Raw genomic sequence first — 18,266 nt, forward strand, 5'->3', positions numbered from 1 at the left:
TGGTGGTATTAAGAACTTAAAAGTCTTTTTTTCACCCTTTTTTCTTAACAAATGAAAGACAATTTAATTTGCATGTAAACACAGATGGACGAAGATTCATTTGATTTGATAATATATATTTATTCTTCTATTTTAGGAAGTTGTGTTTGGTTTCGTCACAATTTTGAACCATACTTGAGTGCATCTCCTTTTATATTTGAGTGCATCTTGAGATGCATCTTTATTATGTGCATGCACCACACATAGAAAATGATATAAAATATTCGAAAAATGATTGCTATGTGAAAAATTATGAATGGACTTGTTTGGTGGAACGGCACCATAAGTTTATATAAATAATTTCCCACAATTTTAATATAGTTTTCCACCTTTTATCATCAAATGCGCACAAAGGATGCCCATAATAAACAAAGTAAAACTGATTAAATCAATCATCCGAGAAAATGATTCATCAACCAAGTACTTTTTTGTGAGGTACCACACGAGAATTTATTAACGATGCGAAAGAATCGAACACGACTCGGATATAATCAATGTTCTGAGCATTCTTTTCTCTTGCCAATTGTCATCACTTAAAAATGAACTGGAAAAAAACTATATATATATAGTTGGAAGAATATCTTTCCTTTATTATAATCAGAAGAGATTTGGAAAAAAGGCATTCCCCTCAGGTAACATGCCTCTTTTGTAACACAGTATCCCCACAACTGCTATGATCGCAGCTACCACAATTCCGTTTGTCCATGCAGAGCCTCTGCCATCGAGAACTGTGGAAGGTTTAGTGAAGCCAAGCTCAGACAGTTTCTTGTGAGATGCTGCATAATCCTCGAAAAACATGTCTTCATCCTATTGGAAAGAAAAGCATCAAATCCTCCAAGTTAAAAGAAGAGTTTCAAAGTGACTTTACAATGATCAATATCACTTTTGTCATGTTCAAAATCGTTAAAGAATACTATCTAATCATTTAAAATCAATTTAATGCTTGGTTTCATACTTTTTAAACGTGAAAAAATCACTTTCGTACATGCCCTAAATGATAAAAGCATAGCAACTGAAGTTCACCTTTGCGTATGCCTTCACATATTGGGAAAACTGAGAATCTGTGACCAAGGCCTTGTCTGTAGGAAGCTTCAACAGTTGTTCCCCAGATCGAGAGTTATTTTTCAGCAATTCCCTGAACAAAATTACATTTGCGTGAGAACTTATTTTATCTACAAGCAAAAGGAAATTGAATGCATATAATGAAGCGAGGAGATGTTTTTTTCGTTGTCATTCTCACACAAAGTAGGAGTTATCAAACTTCAGAAAGTCCTTTGTCCATGGGCCTTCAAAATCTGATCTGTCCTTGTGAGCTCTTCCCTGAAGAATTAGCAAACCATAACTATGATTAATGAAAAGAAAAAGATAAAGACAAAGGTGAAGATCCAATTTCTTCATAGTTGAAAGAATCAAAAAGCAAGAGAAAGTACCAATGTGTGTCCTCCAGATAATGCCACAATATCCTTGTCAGTTAGTCCCATCCTGCAAAATACATCTCTTAAATGGGAAGCACCTGCAGTGAAGAATGTAATGACCAATCAATCATGGCTTGCTTCTGCTATAACCTTGAAGAAAAAAAAAAATTACAGACACTCCAAAATCTTAAACCGCCTTTTCATTTGTGAACTTGAAAATTAGCAAGGGACGGAATGTGTGAAGCAATAAGTTTAAGTACCTAACATTATTAAAGGTTTGTATCTCATTTCTTTAATTAATAGTTTCAAAAGGACCATTTAGTTATAGGAAGAAAAACACCTATTCATAAATAAGGTAACTTCGATATATGTCCAAACATGCTGATGTGAGTAACTATTACATGGAAGAATTAGCCATCCCCAATATAGTTGTTTTACAAATTGCAATTACTAAGATGTTTATTCATAGTTATATTTAATATTTAAGGACTAAAATAGAGAATAATATTTTAAGAGTTGGGTTATCAATAAACTACCAATGAAGTTATTTATATCTATTGTATATCTACAGTCTTAACAAAAAGTCACCTTGGTGAGCATCTGGAAGGCGGCCTTCTTCTACAGCTGCATTTGCGTCCTAATCCATTGATGTAAAAGAAGAATGAAGTTGTTCAACGGCAATACCAATTGTCAACGTCAATCAATGGAATTTTCTTGTGTATCAGATATACCTTTCTTCCGGGGACAAAGTCAATGGATGGCCCGCCAGTAATCTCCACAGCAACAACTCCAGCGAGCTGGAAATTCACAATTGAAGGAGAATGAGCCACATCTTCATAGATGAAACTTCACTTTATTAGGTTCTTTTAACTTTGAAAATTTTGTATTTTCCAAATGATTGAAGCGATGAGCACAAATAGAAGGTGGAAGATCTGTGGAAGTGTTGATACAATTTAATTTATCATAATGCATCAACTTAAGCTTTTAAGTTCATTCGTGATTCAGCAATATACCAAAGTTAGAGATCCTGTACTTGAACCCTATAATATCACTTTTTTCAATTAATATTGATTTATTCTTGTTTGTTTGGGTCTTCTAAAATTTTCAAACCTACGGATGAGGAAAGTGTTGAAGTAACCCATTAGCTTCAACCTTTCGGGTTCCATGGTGATTAAGAAGAAGAATCTGCCTCCCATTTCTAAATTTAAGAAAGGAGAATAGCATAAATTATGTCAATGAAAGACAAGTAAAACTGGAAGAAAGAAATAGTCCAAAAGGGGCAATCTCCAACCAAAGGAAAATCACCTGGTACAGATCTGCATATGTGATTTTTGGATGTCTGGCCTTCACAGTTTCTGTTGAATGGCACAACATAAGGAAGAATAAGTAAAAATGTCTACCAAAGCAAATCAAATCAAATCCCCAGACAATCATATCAGTTGGGACAGAGACTAATTAATTTTGTCATTACACTGAAACTAACATTTGAAGAAAGACGTCAATTCTTCTCTATAGATAGATTTCACAATAAAGAGAGATTAAAATAAATAAATAAATAAATAAATAAAAGAACTCACCGCAGAAATCAACTGCGATTTTGAGTCCCTTGTTTGCAGTATGGTTCAATTCTTTCATGAACCTGATGGAGCCATTGGGACCTCCGGTTTTCGTTTTAGCGTCATAAGTACCAGCATCATGCCACCTACCCAACAAAAATCCCTCTTCAACAAATGAGTAGAGTGATTTTAATGATTATCACTTTTATCGTACATGCTATTAATCATCAAAAATTAAATTTAATAGTATGAAAATTGCGTTAAAAGTGTAAATTTAGTTTAAAAACATTTTGTCCCAAACTTTTGTGCTAGAAACAACTTATCTCTAAACTTGAATTTGTAATGATTTCATCCATGTACTTTCAAAATTTTGTTAGATTTTAGTTCTTAAACTTTTCGTGCAACAAAGTAATCTCTATACTTTTAAATTTGTGCCGACTTTGACCCTACCCTAATAAACCATATCAAAATTAAGTGTTGTTTTTTGTTGCCTACGACATATTTTGTATATTTTACAAACAAAACTAATCCTTGGTCAAAGCATCAATCTACATGCATAAAATATTTCATTAAATCTAACGATAGTTTACATGTTAAGGACTAAATCATTACAAATTGAAAACTACAAATTGAAAAGTATACCAACTAGATAGTCAATTATTAAAGTTGAAGGACTAAATTGTTACAAAGTTAAAATTACAAATACTAAAACTTTACCGACTAAAGCTCATTGTCACTCACTAAAAGCTCAAGAATCAAAGGTATTTGGAAATCAACAAAATATTATTGGATGACTAAATGGACATCTCGTAGTGATTTTGAACTCATCAACTAAAACACCAAATCAACTGTGCAATGATGGAAAAACAAAATGCCAAATAATTTCCCAAGCAGAAGCAGTGTTCAATTTATTTCACTTTCCCCTGCAAATTTATAAAGAATCACAAATATAGAACTTAAAACAAGGAACTTACGCTAGACGGAGCATAATAGGAGCGCATTTCTCCTTGAAGATTAGAGCACGAAGGTCTCGACGGGCCTTCTCGATTTCCTTCAGGTACACAGCATCGACTATGGGAGGCGCCATTGAAATCTTAATAAGAGTGAAGAAAATTCACTTTCTTTGCTAAAAAATTGAACAGAAATTGATGGCATTGTTCGACGGAGTTCAGATTTAGGGTTTAAATTGAGAAGAAACGAAGAGGGAGAATTGGAGTTTTTGGTGCGATTCTTAGTATACGAAAGCGCCAAGGAAAGCATTGGGTTCTTTGCTTCGCGGCGGAGCAGAGAAATGTATATTTTAAATAAAGAAATGGGACTTTTTGCGTCGATTACTCGGAGTCACGCTCTATTTTCCGGGTGAATAAAACGCGCGTAAAGACGTTATGCGTTGAGAGACGGAATTTTGAAATGGGCAGATTTTATTGCATGGAATTGAGACGCGAGTTTGAAGCGCGTTGGGCTTAGAAGTTTCGTCCGTCCGAATATCGTCTGAGGATTAACGATTCGGAACCCGACAGCCACCGGCGGAGTGTGAGCCAATAAGGTCAACCGAACAGAGTTTCGTCCAAAACATATTCGGGTTTTGTAGTTAAAATTTAAAATGTCCAATTTAATTATGAAGATTGAATAGTGATTTTTTGAGTCTCCATCTTTCGTTTTCTTAAAATTAAGTCTACAAATCCCACTATCTATGGAAAGTAATTTTTAAAATTTCGTCTCTCTTTTTTTTCTTCGTTTGGCTAAGTACTCTCTTTTCAATTTGAGGCATTTTTTTGACTTGACATTTTTTTTTAATCTAATGTCTCCTTTTCTTGTAAAAAAAGAATAATTAAGAAACGTGTGGAACGTAAAACAAAGTTGGTAAAAAAACTTAATTTTGAAAAATAATAAGCAAAATAGTTACTAAATGATATGTTGAATTTTAGTTTCGATAAATAAAATTTGTTAAGAAAATATATAAAAAAAAAACAAATTGTTGCTAGTAAAGTAGACTTAGAAAGATCTTTAAAAGTTTAAATTCTACCTATTGATAGATACTAATGAGAAGCTTTTTTCTTTTGGTAGGATGTGGTAAATTCAAAGGTTTTTTTTTTCCTTTTGTTGGATGGAGAAATAGATGAGAACTTGAGACAGAATAAAGCAATGATTGAACAAAATTAACATTCTTTAGTATTTCTCTCTATTTGAATAAGTCATATTCCTTTTGTAACTTGGGATGTAATTGAATAAGTAAAACTTCTCTCTATTAGAATTCAAACCAAGAAAAGAAAAAAAAAACCAAAGAATAAATGGTTTTTGTATATAAATTTGGATATCTTGTTTTGTATCAGAAGAAAACAAAAAAAAAAAAATGTACGTGTTTGAATTAGTTTTTAAGGAAAGAAACCGATTCAAAATCTAAAAGATTCAATGGTATAATACTTTTGAAAATAAACTCTTCTAATCTTCTAATTACTACAGTGCATGTATTTTTGTTCTTAGAAAAACAAACCAATTATTATCGAGTGTCTATGTTTTTTGTTTAGAAAATTTGCAAAAAAAGAAAAAAAAAAGCAAGTTTCAATTTATAGGAAAAGAAATAGACTCCACTTTAACAAAAAAAATTAGTAAAATTGACCACTCCATTTTAATATAAAAGAAATAAAAAAGATCAACTCGAAACAAAAATAAATATAAAAAAAATCGAAAAAAAAAAGGAAATTAAAATAACAAGAACCAAAATGATACTAATAGTAAATAAAACTAATTCATTGGTTTTGTTATTTATTAGAAATTGGTTCAATCTTTTTTTTCTTCTGCAAAACCGATGAGTTTGGTATGCGACCATACCAATCATCACTAGAATGGTTTTTAGCAATAATAATAAAAATAATAATCAAAGTTCTTCCTTTTAGTTTTGAAAACTAATTTGATTTTCCAAAACATGAGTAGAAATGTCGATTGGAACATGGAAGTAATATAAAGTTTAATTAATTTTCAAAAGAGGTGGTGAAGAAAAACTTTAAAATAAAGAGAGCCAGATTTCCAAATAAGAAAGACTTAAAGGAAAGGTAATTTAAATTAAGTTGTATGGCTAATAGACATTGACAAGAGTCAACTGCATGCTTCTTCAGTCAGAAGAGTTTCCTATGCAGTTCTCCCACTCTTTCCAACATCCATTCACAAGCAAAAAGGAATCTGAAGAAGAACATCAGCTCGAAGTGGTTTGGTGGTATATTATATTTAATAGTTACAAAGATAAATAAAATAAAATAAAATAAAAAGGTAATTCAAAGCTAATTTTTCCCATTTCGTATCCTCGTTTAAATCAAAAAAAGGACAAGAAATTCCGTGACAAGCAAAATATTAGACGAATGGAAATTTAAATTCCAAAATTTTTAAATTTTTAGTTACTCTCATTATTTCATGACAAATCATGTCTTTCAGACCTTTGTCCCTAGTTGATCAAATCTAGTTTGATTTCTTTTATTTAGTTCTCTAATTCTCTTCAACAAGAATATGTATTGTTATTTCTTGAACTGCTTGATCAATTTCACCAAGATTAAGGATGTAGTTGAGAAAATCCCAACGTTAGACTAAGTTGAATCCAATATTTTTGTGTTTGTCTTCACGTTTATAGTCATCAACCCATCCAGTATGCTACTAGGTTTCATGATTTTTCTTTTAAATCTTCCAATTCGCTATTTTGGGTGCAATTGAAAATTGAGTTTAGACACAATTATTGGTGACTTGTAGTTGTTTCCTTTTGAGATAGCTTCTCTAAACCTCCATTAAAAGAAAATGCTTCAGTATACTTAAATTGATCAAGGGTGAGTAAACCTTGGGTTTAATTTGCAATAAATAAATAAAATATCTTATTCGGTGTACTTATAATGAGATTCTTGGGGCAAAAATGACCTGGCAGTGCAGTCATGCCCTACACACAGCTCAATGACCCCTTTGGTAATAGAGCAAAAAGTAAAAGTGGAATGCCACGTGGAGCAACTATTTTGGAGGTGAGATTATACTAAAACAGCCATTATTAGAAGTATTACGTTACAGTAATTTGATAGGAACAGATAGGACAGTTTCGTCTTTTCTATAATAACAACAATAATTTTTTTATTAAAAAACACTACAGGCTCTCTGCCCGATGCTCCTATTGTCTCTCTGTGTGCTGCATCTTTAAACCTGACCAAAGTATATACTCCTTAACTCCCCCAACCCATTTTACTATTTTTATTTTGTTTATTTTTTTTTTTATATATGTGAAGTAGCCAAAGTTCGAAGGTTTGAAATGGGTCAATTCCGAGTCTACGAGAGTGAGAAAAAAGGCACCGGCTTTGCCAGCGAGTAACAAGGAAAAAGAAAGAGAGTTGCTTTTTTTAAGCACGAGCCTTTACAGTTCCCTCCTCCACCACCACCATTGGAAGATCTCCCATTTTAGCCACCTTCATCGGAATGTGAAGCTCGGAGGCAAAAACCCGCCGGAGTTTTGTTATCTGTTCTTGAAAGACTTCTTTTTCTGGTTCAGATTTTGGTCAAAGGAGCTGTAGAAGAAGCTATGGGTTGCTGTTACTCGAGATTAGAGAGAGAGGAAACTGTTTCAAGGTGCAAAGCAAGAAAGAGGTACATGAAACAGTTGGTTAAGGCAAGGCAAGCTTTTTCAGCTTCTCATAGCTTGTACATTCGTTCTCTTCGCGGTACCGGCGCTGCTCTCCGACAGTTTTCCAATGCAGAGACCTACATTCGCCGCCCTCAGCCGCACCAGCACCACCACCTCCCGCCGGTGCTCCCATCTCCAACTCCACGAACGCCGCCGCCTCCTCCACCTCCGCATATCCCCATGAGTCCTAGTTCCGACACCTGGACATCGATCACGGCCTCCCCGGCACTACCTCCGCCGCCACCGCCGCCTCCATCATCCACTTGGGATTTCTGGGACCCTTTTGTGCCGTCGACATCTCGCACTGTGACTGAGGAAAAATGGGAAGCTACCACCATTGCATCGGAAGCTATGGTCACTGTAACAGGGGCGGCGAGTTCAGCACCGCCGCCGTCAGTGGTGAGTGGTTTTTCAAAGGATACTTCTAGCACCGAGCTTGCTATGGTAGTGTCGAGGAATACTAAAGATCTGGTAGAGATTATTAAGGAGCTTGATGAGTACTTTCTCAAAGCTGCTGATGCTGGTGCTCAGCTCTCTTTGCTTTTGGAAGTCCCCACTTTTTCTTCTCAGAAAAAAGGAGGTAAAAATATAACACCACACAAAGAAGTAGAAAATCAATCAAATAATAGTTTTCTCTTCAAATTCCTCAAATGATAAGGCACCCTAACGAGTTTCATATCATGTTGGTAGCAGGGCAGGTTTACAATAATGGGTGGAGTTTGTGGGGTTCAAACACAAAACCAAATGATGCATTTGGTAAGTTAAATGGAGAAATAATAGCAACGAATATGGGGAATGGATATGGTGGGAATAGCGGGAGCCACTGTTCAACAGTGGAGAAGTTGTACGCTTGGGAGAAAAAACTGTACCAAGAGGTCAAGGTAATGCTTTCACTTTCGCATATTTCAATCAAATCTCTTGTCACATTGGTGGAATAATATGACATTTTGGTACTTTAAATAAAGTCTTCAATTTGAAATGATTCTTTTTACTTTTTTTTTTCTTTTACTTAATGGGGTCCAACATAACCAAACAAAGATGAAACTTTAGCATTTCTCAATGCATTTGAAAGCATTGAAGAACTTGGTTGTGGAATTTTGTGTATTAAAGTTGGTGAAATTACGTTGAGTGACTTTTTTAGACTGCCGAGGCCACAAGGATAGAGCATGAGAAGAAGGTGGAACAATTGAGGAAGCTAGAGTTGAAGAGGGCTGATTATGTTAAGACTGAGAAAACTAAGAAAGAAGTTGAAAAGCTGGAGTCACAAATGATGGTTGCTTCTCAGGCCATTGAAACTACATCTGCTGAAATCATCAAGCTAAGAGAAATTGAGCTCTATCCACAACTTCTTGAGCTTGTCAAAGGGTTAGTAAGTCTCTTTCATACTTCTGTTTTAGTCTCAACAGAAATAAGAAATCACAAATCATTGAACTGTATTCTGATGCTTGCTTGAAATTTAAGCTATGAAGTCCATAGCTTCTGTGCTTCCATCATTTACTGATGGAAGAACTCAAAACAATTCAAATAGGCTGAGGATTTTAGAAAACTATTATTTTCCATTTCATTATTTAATGGGGAAATGATCGAGTTTTCTATAGGCGGGTTTTCATTTTTCACTTGTACAGTTTGGCTACCTTCTGGTATTTCAGGAAGCCTAAATGGAAAAAATACTAAGCTTATTCTGGATGCCTTCGTGAACGTAAATAGTAATGCTGTCTTAACTTAGAAGTATACTATTCTAGACACTAAGATCTGCCCTGGTTTCTACAGATTGATGTGCATGTGGAGAAGTATGTACGAGTCTCATCAGGTCCAAACACACATTGTTGAACAGCTTAAATATCTAAACATCATACCATCTGCCGAGCCGACATCCGAGATTCACCGCCAATCAACTCTCCAGCTTGAGCTTGAAGTCCAGCAATGGCATGCCTCTTTCTGCAACCTGGTGAAAGCTCAGCGGGATTATGTCCAATCTCTTACAGGCTGGCTACGGCTTTGCCTTTTCCAGATAAGTGGAAACCCATTATTAAGAACAGGCCAAGATTCTAGAATCTACTCACTGTGTGAGGAATGGAATCTCGCGGTTGATAGGATTCCAGACAAAGTGGCTTCTGAAGGAATCAAGAGCTTCTTAACCGTAGTTCATGCCATAGTTGTTCAACAAGCTGAGGAATATAGGCAAAAGAAGAAGGCAGATTCTGCCTCGAAAGAGCTTGACAAGAGAGCTACCGAACTAAGATCACTAGAAAGCAAATACGTCTCACATTCAATGCGAGAATGCTCGGCATCAACAAGAGGAAGAGACCCAGTTCAGGAGAAGCAAAACAAGGTGGATAATTTGAGAACAAAAGCTCAAGATGAAAAACAAAAGCATGAAAACTTAGTCAGTGTGACTAGGTCAATGACGATAAATAACTTGCAAATGAGTTTTCCCCATGTTTTCCAGGCAATGGTTGGGTTTTCCAGTGTATGTATGCACGCATACGAGGCAGTTTATAATCAAACTAAAAACCCTGACCAGCATGAGGTAAAGAGATTACTACCTTAGACAATACCTGATTCGAGAGAAAGCTATTCCGACCAATTCCCGTGCATAAAATGTGAATTCAACAAGGGGGAGTTTACTGGAAAAAAGCAGAAGCAAGGCATCAACAACTTCATTTAGTTTGATTGAAGATTTCATATGGATAATGGCAAAGAGTGATATTTTGCTCGCTTTTATGATGGGGTAGGAATTGCTGGGCCAGCTACTCTGAAATGGTTTGGAAGTAATACAGGCCTGGAGTTTTGTAGAGTTCATAGTTTCAAGACCCTTATGGTCAGTCATGTTGTTCTTGTAAATAGATATTTCATCACATTTTCGGTAGTTTTATTTGCTTAACCAATCGTCTCATTGTTATATTATTGCTCTATGAGCCACAGCACAATTGAGGTTCCTGTGGCATTCAAGAGGAAAAGGACCCTTTGTACGGACCCTCAAAATTTTCACGCAATTCATATACTTTTTAGTCTATTTCCTGACCTACTAGAGTATGGAAATTTTCTAGAACTACCAGTTCATACTCCCTCTATTTATTGTGTGAGATCTATTGCCATTAATATTTATATATTTTTGAAGACAAATTTCTAATATAGATACAGAATGGAGTATGTTAGCTAGGAAGATAGAAACTTTTCCATGTGTATATTCATCAAAACTGAAACTCATATTTTTCAACAAAATTGAGTACCATGCAATGCGACCATACGTCATAAGTCGGAAGTTTGGATAATGCCTCTGGGAAACAACTGCTGGAAGCTAATTCCCTAGGGTCAAATTTAACACCGTCTTAAATGGCAAGGCAACAGGATTTCTGTAACAAAGACATAATTTGTACTTAAATTTCATATTAATATTTGAATAAAAAAGAAGGTTCATTACATTTTACAAAACCACATATGGTGTGGAGAAAGATATCCAATCATCTTGGGACTGCTTACAAAACGGGGTGCCTATCTAATTTACCAATCTTCAATTTCTTCATCAGAAGTATGACTTCCTCGGTCTCCTGAAATCACCAAATCAAAACCTGTATTTTCTTCGGTTAATACCCGTAACTTGTCATGATCTTCGGACACACTATTACCCAGCCACTTCAATGCAGGAATGTATTCGGTGGCAACTACTGAAAAATGAGCTAAACTGATCCCACCATAAGTGATAAATCTTTGTTTAACCATCTTCTGTAAAACATAGGGGAAATAAACAAAATAAATGGCCTACCATTACTTGTGTAGCATCGAACTAAGAAAAATCCTTAGCTATTACTATATTAGGTTAAAGTACCGTATAAAACACCTTCCCCTTCATAGTGGATAATCATGACTTAATCCAAGAGAGAGGTTAGCTAAAACTTTCAGAACACTAACTCACTGCAACATTTTTCAGTTGCTCCTCTCGAGTCTAGAGCTAAAAATCTAAAATACAAGCCTTAAAATGTTTCTTTTATCCCCTTACACCTACTATAGGCCATGCGGTGGAATTGGAAATACACTCAAATAAACTAAAAAAAATGCAGCACCTAAGTTTAATAGTAAAAGTAAGATTAAAGTCAATCCACCTTATTGGACAATGAGGATCCCTCGATTTGCCAAAGCTTTGGTCTACGAATAGCATGCCACCTGCGTATTCGAGACTCGGAAAAGTTGGAATTTGTAAATATGTAATTATTGTTGCTTTTTAAATTAACAATTAAATTCCTAAGAACCACCTGGAAGACAACGGATGAGAATTGCCAAATAGCACCCCACGGACTGCAACTGAAGCAGCAGCCAAGTGTAGAATATTTTCTGCATCATTATGCCTGGCTAGCATTCCGTCGTAAGAAGAAAGGAGTGTGTCAGCATCACCTAAATACGAAGCCACAACCCATGCATCATCTATAGCTTCCTCATTCATGAAGTCAAGAACTGCAAAGAAATGGGCGAGAAAGTTGAGAACAAAAGCAATCTTATTTAAAGGTAAAAAGAGATTCACTTCTAGAGATTTCTTTTTAGTGATAGCAATGTACCATTTTCATGTAGAAAATCAGCAATAGGCCTGGCTTGCCCATGTGCTTGACAGAGAACCTTTTCTGGAGGATCCATATTAAGTGGCCGTCTTAATAGACTTTCTTGAACGGAAAACTCACTGTCTGCAACATAAGCAAGGTACTAAGTTTAGAAACCTTTCGTGACATACCATAAGAATAAATTCCTACCCAGACCTTCACACTGCTTTATTTATTTATTTATTTTCTTAAGTCAGTTCCAAATTACAACCCCTTCCACCTCAGGATAGTATGCATCAATGAAACAGACCTAATACCAATTCATTCACACTCTGTCGTTTGTTGTGCAAAAATTTTCCCAGGGCATGAAATAGAGAAAGAGTCTCATCACGGCCAAATTGAAAAGAGAATCGATCATCCACCACTGAAAGCGGCATCTCTTCATCTTTCAAAGATTCTGGAGCACCGGATGATGATGAACATATCTGGCTTGGTTTCAGGCAAAATAATTGTAAAGACATGATTGCATGCCTCACATCACCACCACTTGATTTGGCTATTGCATCAATTTGTTCAACTGCCAGATTGTACCGTTCATGAGAACATATTTTAGAAATTGTCTTTTTAATGGAGTTATTTGTTATTGGATTGAATGCAACCTGAAAATGTTTAAAAAACAAATAACCCAATGTCAATCAGCACCATGGTTACTCCCAAAAGCATGATAAGAAATTTATCAGGAAAGTAACCTTACAAGCCCCAGCATTCTCCAGACAGAGCTGAATCTCTTCCAAGTACTGGACAGTGAGATCTGTTGTTTCGGCTTTGGCACAATCGGTAATCACAATGGCTGTTGGAACTTGTGTTGATTGCACATAAAGATGCAAACAGCTCTGCAGTCTTCTAAGAGCAGCCTTCCCATTGGTCAAAGGAAGATCATCTATCAAGAGTATGACCGGTTGTTTTGAGTCTATAGGAAAGCATGAAGGTATTACTCCATACTTCCTCATTCTCCCAATAAAACTTTCAAACTCGTCAAGTTTAGATGTGTACTGTATCCCTGATCGAAGACAAGTCAGCGCCAGAAATACTTTTGCAACAATTAGTTGGCAATAGCATCTCGTTAATAATAGAAAATTTCGTAAGACACATTATCACTTGACATACCAAAACTTTAACTTGCAAAAGCACATCAGAGTAAAATACATGTGAAGGTGTGTTTTGTGTGTTGGCTCAGTTAACTATAGCACATGTATACAAACTAATTAGATCTTGACAATACAGATTCAGGACTATAAAAATGACTGGAAGTTTTCAAGTCATTTCAAGTGAATCTAAGAGCTTCACAAGGCTTAATAGTCAAAAAGTAAGATAACATGAGAGGTTTTCTTTATCTAGGAGCTATCTATCCGTCATTAAGTCACCAAGACATAATACGATAAGCCATCAATCTTCAAACAATTAATTGTGAGCATATTAGACCAGCATGATATTGTATTTGATCCACTCCATAACCAAGATATATTGATTCATTAGAATACCTGCAGTCAAGTTATGCAGATGTTCTTGCCAGATCACAGGAGTAGGTGTGTCCCATTCACATAATCTGGCTCTAAGATGAGAAGCTATTACATGAACAGTTGCCTGCAAAAGAAGAAGAGCTCTCTCTAAAAATTTAAAAGAAAGCATACGGCATAAACTCTGAGAGTATAGTGAGAAGAAATCTTATGAATGAGGACCATGCATGCACTGACTACTTTCATCTCATGAAAATTTGATCAAAACAACATGTGGCAGCAATCTCATCAGCCACACCACAACACAACACCACTATTATATTAAATTTACTTAGACTAAGAGAGTTCAAGTTAGAAGCAAGTGATAGTGTACAGATAGACATATAATAGCCAATTAAACTTGTCCTCGAAAGATATATAATGTGTATTGAATAGAGTGACACAAACAGCATTCGTAGGCTGATCAAATACCTGACCTCCAAAACTCAGAGTCCATATAGGTTATCCATAAACAAAGAACTGACTTCATTCTCATGGCATCTCAATAATATTTTCAAGCTCAACATAATAGATAGAGCATCGCAAAGAACTGGATTACCCACATATTTAATAATACATTTGGTAAAACAGTTTCAAAGTTAGCCAAGATCACATAACCACAGCTACGTTTTTATAAATATGTTCTTTTGCTGTCAGCCGCGACCTATCTCGATTTCCAGCCTTTTTCTACCACTTTTCTCCCAGTTTTTTGAATTCTTTTATGTTGTCTTTGGTCCCTAACATCTCCTCATCATCCGGCATGTGTCTGAGAGGATAAATGAGAGGCTAAGGTACTCGTTTTAGCTTGGGTTTCTTGGATTCTCCCTTTATCCTATTGAGTTTATGAGAACTTGAATTTATGCATTATAATCTTTTGTTTCAATTCTGAATGTTATTGATGTTTTGTTATATGTTGGACGTCGGGGAATGTATAACTTTTGCTTTGCACTAAATCTTTGACTTTTGCTTTGCACCGAATCTTTGACCAAGGAGATCTAGATAGGATTTAGTTAGAAGAAATATGTTAGGTTAGTATTTAAATACGTCTTGATGCATACTGATTGTAACTAACCTAGGATTGAACCTATTGAATGTCAATTAAATGCTGGGAAATTAGGCATTCCACCTAAGAGAACTTAATGCTTTTAGGTAAATTCAATATTGCATGCTCTTGAATTAGAACAATTATAACCTTAGGACAATTTAACTAAGTATTCCAATTAAATTGGTTAGGTGTATATTACATATTGCTAAGCAATGATAGTTCGATAAATGAATTTTTTGAATAAGGGAGAAATAGCTATATCCCAAGCTAGATTCTTTTGTCATTGAATTTTCATAAGTTTTACTTTCTTACTTGCTATTTACTTTCTTGCAACTAATTTCTACTCAACACCCCCCCCCCCCCCCGGCGGTTACCTGGGGTTGAAAATTACTTCGAAACGGTGTGCTCCCTGAGTTCGACTAAGACTTGCCACTAAGATTAGTTCTTGGTGTGTGATTCAGTTTATTATTTAGTACGAGTTTGGGTGACAAAATCCGCATACGCCAACATTGAATATCAGTTAGATGAAAATACTAAATTTGAAACAAAATCTAGTATGTACGATACAAAAGGAAAGCTGTAAACATTAAGAGTACAAATCCATGAAAGATTGGCACAGCCACATACAGATTTCCCAACTCCAGCAGGACCAGTGATGAGAATAACATTACTTCCATTAGTATCCTGTAAACCGAGCAAAATCGTATCATGACATCCACTAATTGAATTCAAACTGTACAGATAGGAGTGAAAAAACGTGCATGTATAAAGGTGATAAAGAAAAATTAGAGTAATGAACCTGTGATTTGAAAGCCTTCAAAATAAAATAAGTACCTTAGGTGTTCTCAACCTGTTTTCAAACCATACCTTAACTTCTTCTACCTACCATCACATAGAGGAAAAAAAACGTCAATATACATTTGAAATGGAAAAGGTGACAAATCAAAATTACCTTTTTTTTCTGTACAGCAAGCTCTTCCAATGAATGCGGTCTATATTTATCAATCCATAATTCGTTTCTGCAAACGCTTCCACAACCTGATGCACATCAAGCAAGAAACTAAACATAGCTAACCTAATTTAAAGTCCTAGCTTCTGACTGAAAGCATGCAATTCGAAAGTTCTATTTCAGATTATTCCAAGTAATTCAGTCCACTTAGAAAATCTATAACATCAAAAATTCACATCGATTTAGGCAAATGAAAAATCTGCAGAAAGAGTGAGAAAAGCTACGGTGACACGGTAATGGCATACCAGCAGATACCTTGAAGGTAGAAAAAACTTGATCAAAATCTTCACAGAACGAGTTGAACTGCATTACCAAAATAACATATCATAAATATAACACCAAATAATAGAAAACTCTATTAAAAAAACCCTAGGAAAAGAGTATTTGCGGTAAGGAGAAAAGGTTAATATGAGACATCAGTTGTTGAAGAAACAGTGCCAAGAAGGAGCGGGAAAATTAATAACATGGAACAAGCGAAGTTTAGTGTTGGAAAAATTAAAATCCCTCGTCGCTATCAATATCTCGTTTCACATAAGAACCGAGCTCGAGATAATAAGACGAAAAATGCGGGTCCAATGCAAGTTTTTCTACATAACGAGTGAACAACCACACAGCAGATAAAATCATTTTCGTCCATGGGCGCTCATACACACTCCGGAATCTAAGACGGCGACAAGAGAGTAACGTAAAGCATGGATAAGCAACAAAAGAAACTTTACACATACTTCGTCGACATTACGGGAATCCTTCTGCAAGCAAGACCGAGAACCGAGGAGTCGAGCCTTCTTCGCTTGGCGAGTACTCTTCCGAGGTAATGGTGATTGCGATTTCGTCTTTCGATATCTGCGTTTGGAACTAGATGATCGACCACCGCAGTATTCTTCATCCGACGATAGTAAACCCGGAGTGTTCTCCTTCTTCGTCATGCTCCGAGAAAGAATCAGAAATTTAAAGAACCTTACAGAGTAGCCAAGGCAGTATCAACTCCATTTTCGAGTTTGAACTCACGAATTGGTCTTCTCTGAAACGGAGCAGAGTGCGTCTCGATATAAATTTTCGTCTTCAGGTGAAAGAATGAGGAAGTTTAGTTGGTCGTGCCACAGGTTTACGAATTTGCCGAGCGGATTTCGCGGGTTTGAGAAGAACGCGGGGAGTTTTTGTAGAGGAAATTCGGAGAGTGGCGTCGCCAAGAAGCCAACGACAACGCCTTGGGCTGAGAAATCTTAAAGTCGGCCAGCCCATTTCGTAATGTTTATTGGGCCTACTCCCAACTGGGTTTATTAACAGCTAGGAAGAATGTTTTTATGCGGTGCTAATGATTTAATAACTATCTTCGTAGCACCAACATGCTCCTGCCTATTATCTCGATATACCAAGAAAGATGTACGGTCTAATAAGGCTACTATGAAATATTTACTCATGGGTGGAGCAAGTTCTTCTATTCTGGTTCATGGTTTCTCTTGGCTATATGGTTCATCCGGAGAGAGATCGAGCTTCAAGAAATAGTAAATGGTCTTCTCAATACACAAATGTACAACTCCCCAAGAATTTCAATCGGTAGCAATTTTTAAAATAATTATTAAGTATGTAGTAATATTTTTAAAAAATTGTAAATATAGCAAAATTTATTAGTGATAGAGTTCTATCGTTGATACTCTTGTGGTTTATCAGTGATAGACTCTTATTATTGATAAATTCTGACAAATTTTACTATATTTGCAATTTTTTTAAATGTTGCTACATCTTAATTATTTTGAATATAATTGCTATATTTTCAACTATCTCTAATTATATTAGAGAAAACAAAATAGACCTATCTATCGAAAATAGAAATCTACCACTTATAAGCTTCTATCACTCATAAGCTTACTATATTTATAATTTTTTAAAATATTGTTTGTATTTATAACTATTTTAAAAATTTTTACCCTATCAACAATTTTAAAATTTTATAAATGTATTACAAAAGTCAAAAAGTATATACATTTCTTTTAGGAAACAGTGGTTTATTTGATCAATTATTATGATATGAATTATAGTTTAGTTTATTCGTAGCCTAAAAAACATGTATGTCAATTTATAATCTACTTTTCTACAAACCTATTCACCAGCATGAACAATAATTTCATTTCCAAATTCTATTGTAAGTGATTAATAAACTGTATTTTCACTTTCACGTTTGTTGAGTCGAATAATTTATTTCAAAGGTAAACTCAAAGTTTGTTACCATATGCATTGCCAAATATACGTTGGATTTGCAAGTTTAGAGTTCGTCAAAGGAATATATTAAGATGTTAACATAATTTGAACATTAGATGATATTTTATTCTGTAATTCAATTAAAATTATGATATATATAATTATATAACAACAGTGTCCTGATTTGTAGAGAAACTTATAACTTATAATTAAGTCATTTAATTCCACAAAGTACAAACTATTAATATTGTTCAATTATATCTTATT

The 18,266-nt window shown here is 35.2% G+C and overlaps 3 protein-coding genes across 10 annotated transcripts; 1 reads left to right on the plus strand and 2 right to left on the minus strand.

Annotated features, from left to right (window-relative positions):
• Positions 1-298: 298 nt before the first annotated feature.
• LOC103485146 (L-ascorbate peroxidase 5, peroxisomal) lies at positions 299-4,591 on the minus strand. The gene is made up of 9 exons (XM_017043675.2): positions 3,985-4,591; positions 3,032-3,156; positions 2,760-2,809; positions 2,186-2,251; positions 2,043-2,091; positions 1,470-1,552; positions 1,280-1,359; positions 1,063-1,174; positions 299-846 (listed from the first exon to the last, which is right to left on the minus strand). Exons 1-9 carry the CDS (start codon positions 4,095-4,097, stop codon positions 637-639), a joined length of 888 nt encoding a protein of 295 aa, XP_016899164.2. The 5' UTR covers positions 4,098-4,591; the 3' UTR covers positions 299-636.
• A 2,481-nt stretch (positions 4,592-7,072) lies between these two features.
• LOC103485149 (cell cycle checkpoint protein RAD17) lies at positions 7,073-16,966 on the minus strand. 7 transcript variants are annotated; one of them, XR_007823172.1, is made up of 14 exons: positions 16,526-16,966; positions 16,046-16,103; positions 15,744-15,829; positions 15,626-15,673; positions 15,419-15,475; positions 13,732-13,834; positions 12,940-13,250; positions 12,501-12,849; positions 12,212-12,334; positions 11,912-12,110; positions 11,762-11,822; positions 11,083-11,381; positions 10,892-10,967; positions 7,073-10,285 (listed from the first exon to the last, which is right to left on the minus strand). XR_007823172.1 is itself a non-coding variant. In XM_051088938.1 (12 exons), the coding sequence occupies exons 1-12, from the start codon at positions 16,724-16,726 to the stop codon at positions 11,163-11,165; spliced, it is 1,815 nt and encodes a 604-aa protein (XP_050944895.1). In that variant the 5' UTR covers positions 16,727-16,966; the 3' UTR covers positions 11,032-11,162. The 7 variants fall into 7 exon arrangements, 3 of the variants coding, with proteins under 3 accessions (XP_050944895.1, XP_050944896.1, XP_050944894.1); XR_007823169.1 differs by having other exon boundaries at positions 11,083-11,384; positions 16,526-16,963; XR_007823171.1 differs by having other exon boundaries at positions 10,910-11,014; positions 11,083-11,384; positions 16,526-16,963.
• Positions 7,305-10,682, plus strand: LOC103485147 (protein ALTERED PHOSPHATE STARVATION RESPONSE 1). 2 transcript variants are annotated; one of them, XM_008442622.3, is made up of 4 exons: positions 7,305-8,238; positions 8,352-8,539; positions 8,800-9,023; positions 9,429-10,682. In XM_008442622.3, the coding sequence occupies exons 1-4, from the start codon at positions 7,557-7,559 to the stop codon at positions 10,207-10,209; spliced, it is 1,875 nt and encodes a 624-aa protein (XP_008440844.2). In that variant the 5' UTR covers positions 7,305-7,556; the 3' UTR covers positions 10,210-10,682. The 2 variants fall into 2 exon arrangements, with proteins under 2 accessions (XP_008440844.2, XP_050944893.1); XM_051088936.1 differs by having other exon boundaries at positions 7,557-8,264; positions 8,330-8,539.
• Positions 16,967-18,266: the final 1,300 nt, after the last annotated feature.

The sequence above is a fragment of the Cucumis melo genome, chromosome 8, assembly GCF_025177605.1.
Source record: "Cucumis melo cultivar AY chromosome 8, USDA_Cmelo_AY_1.0, whole genome shotgun sequence".
In the NCBI taxonomy this organism is placed as follows: Eukaryota; Viridiplantae; Streptophyta; class Magnoliopsida; order Cucurbitales; family Cucurbitaceae; genus Cucumis; species Cucumis melo.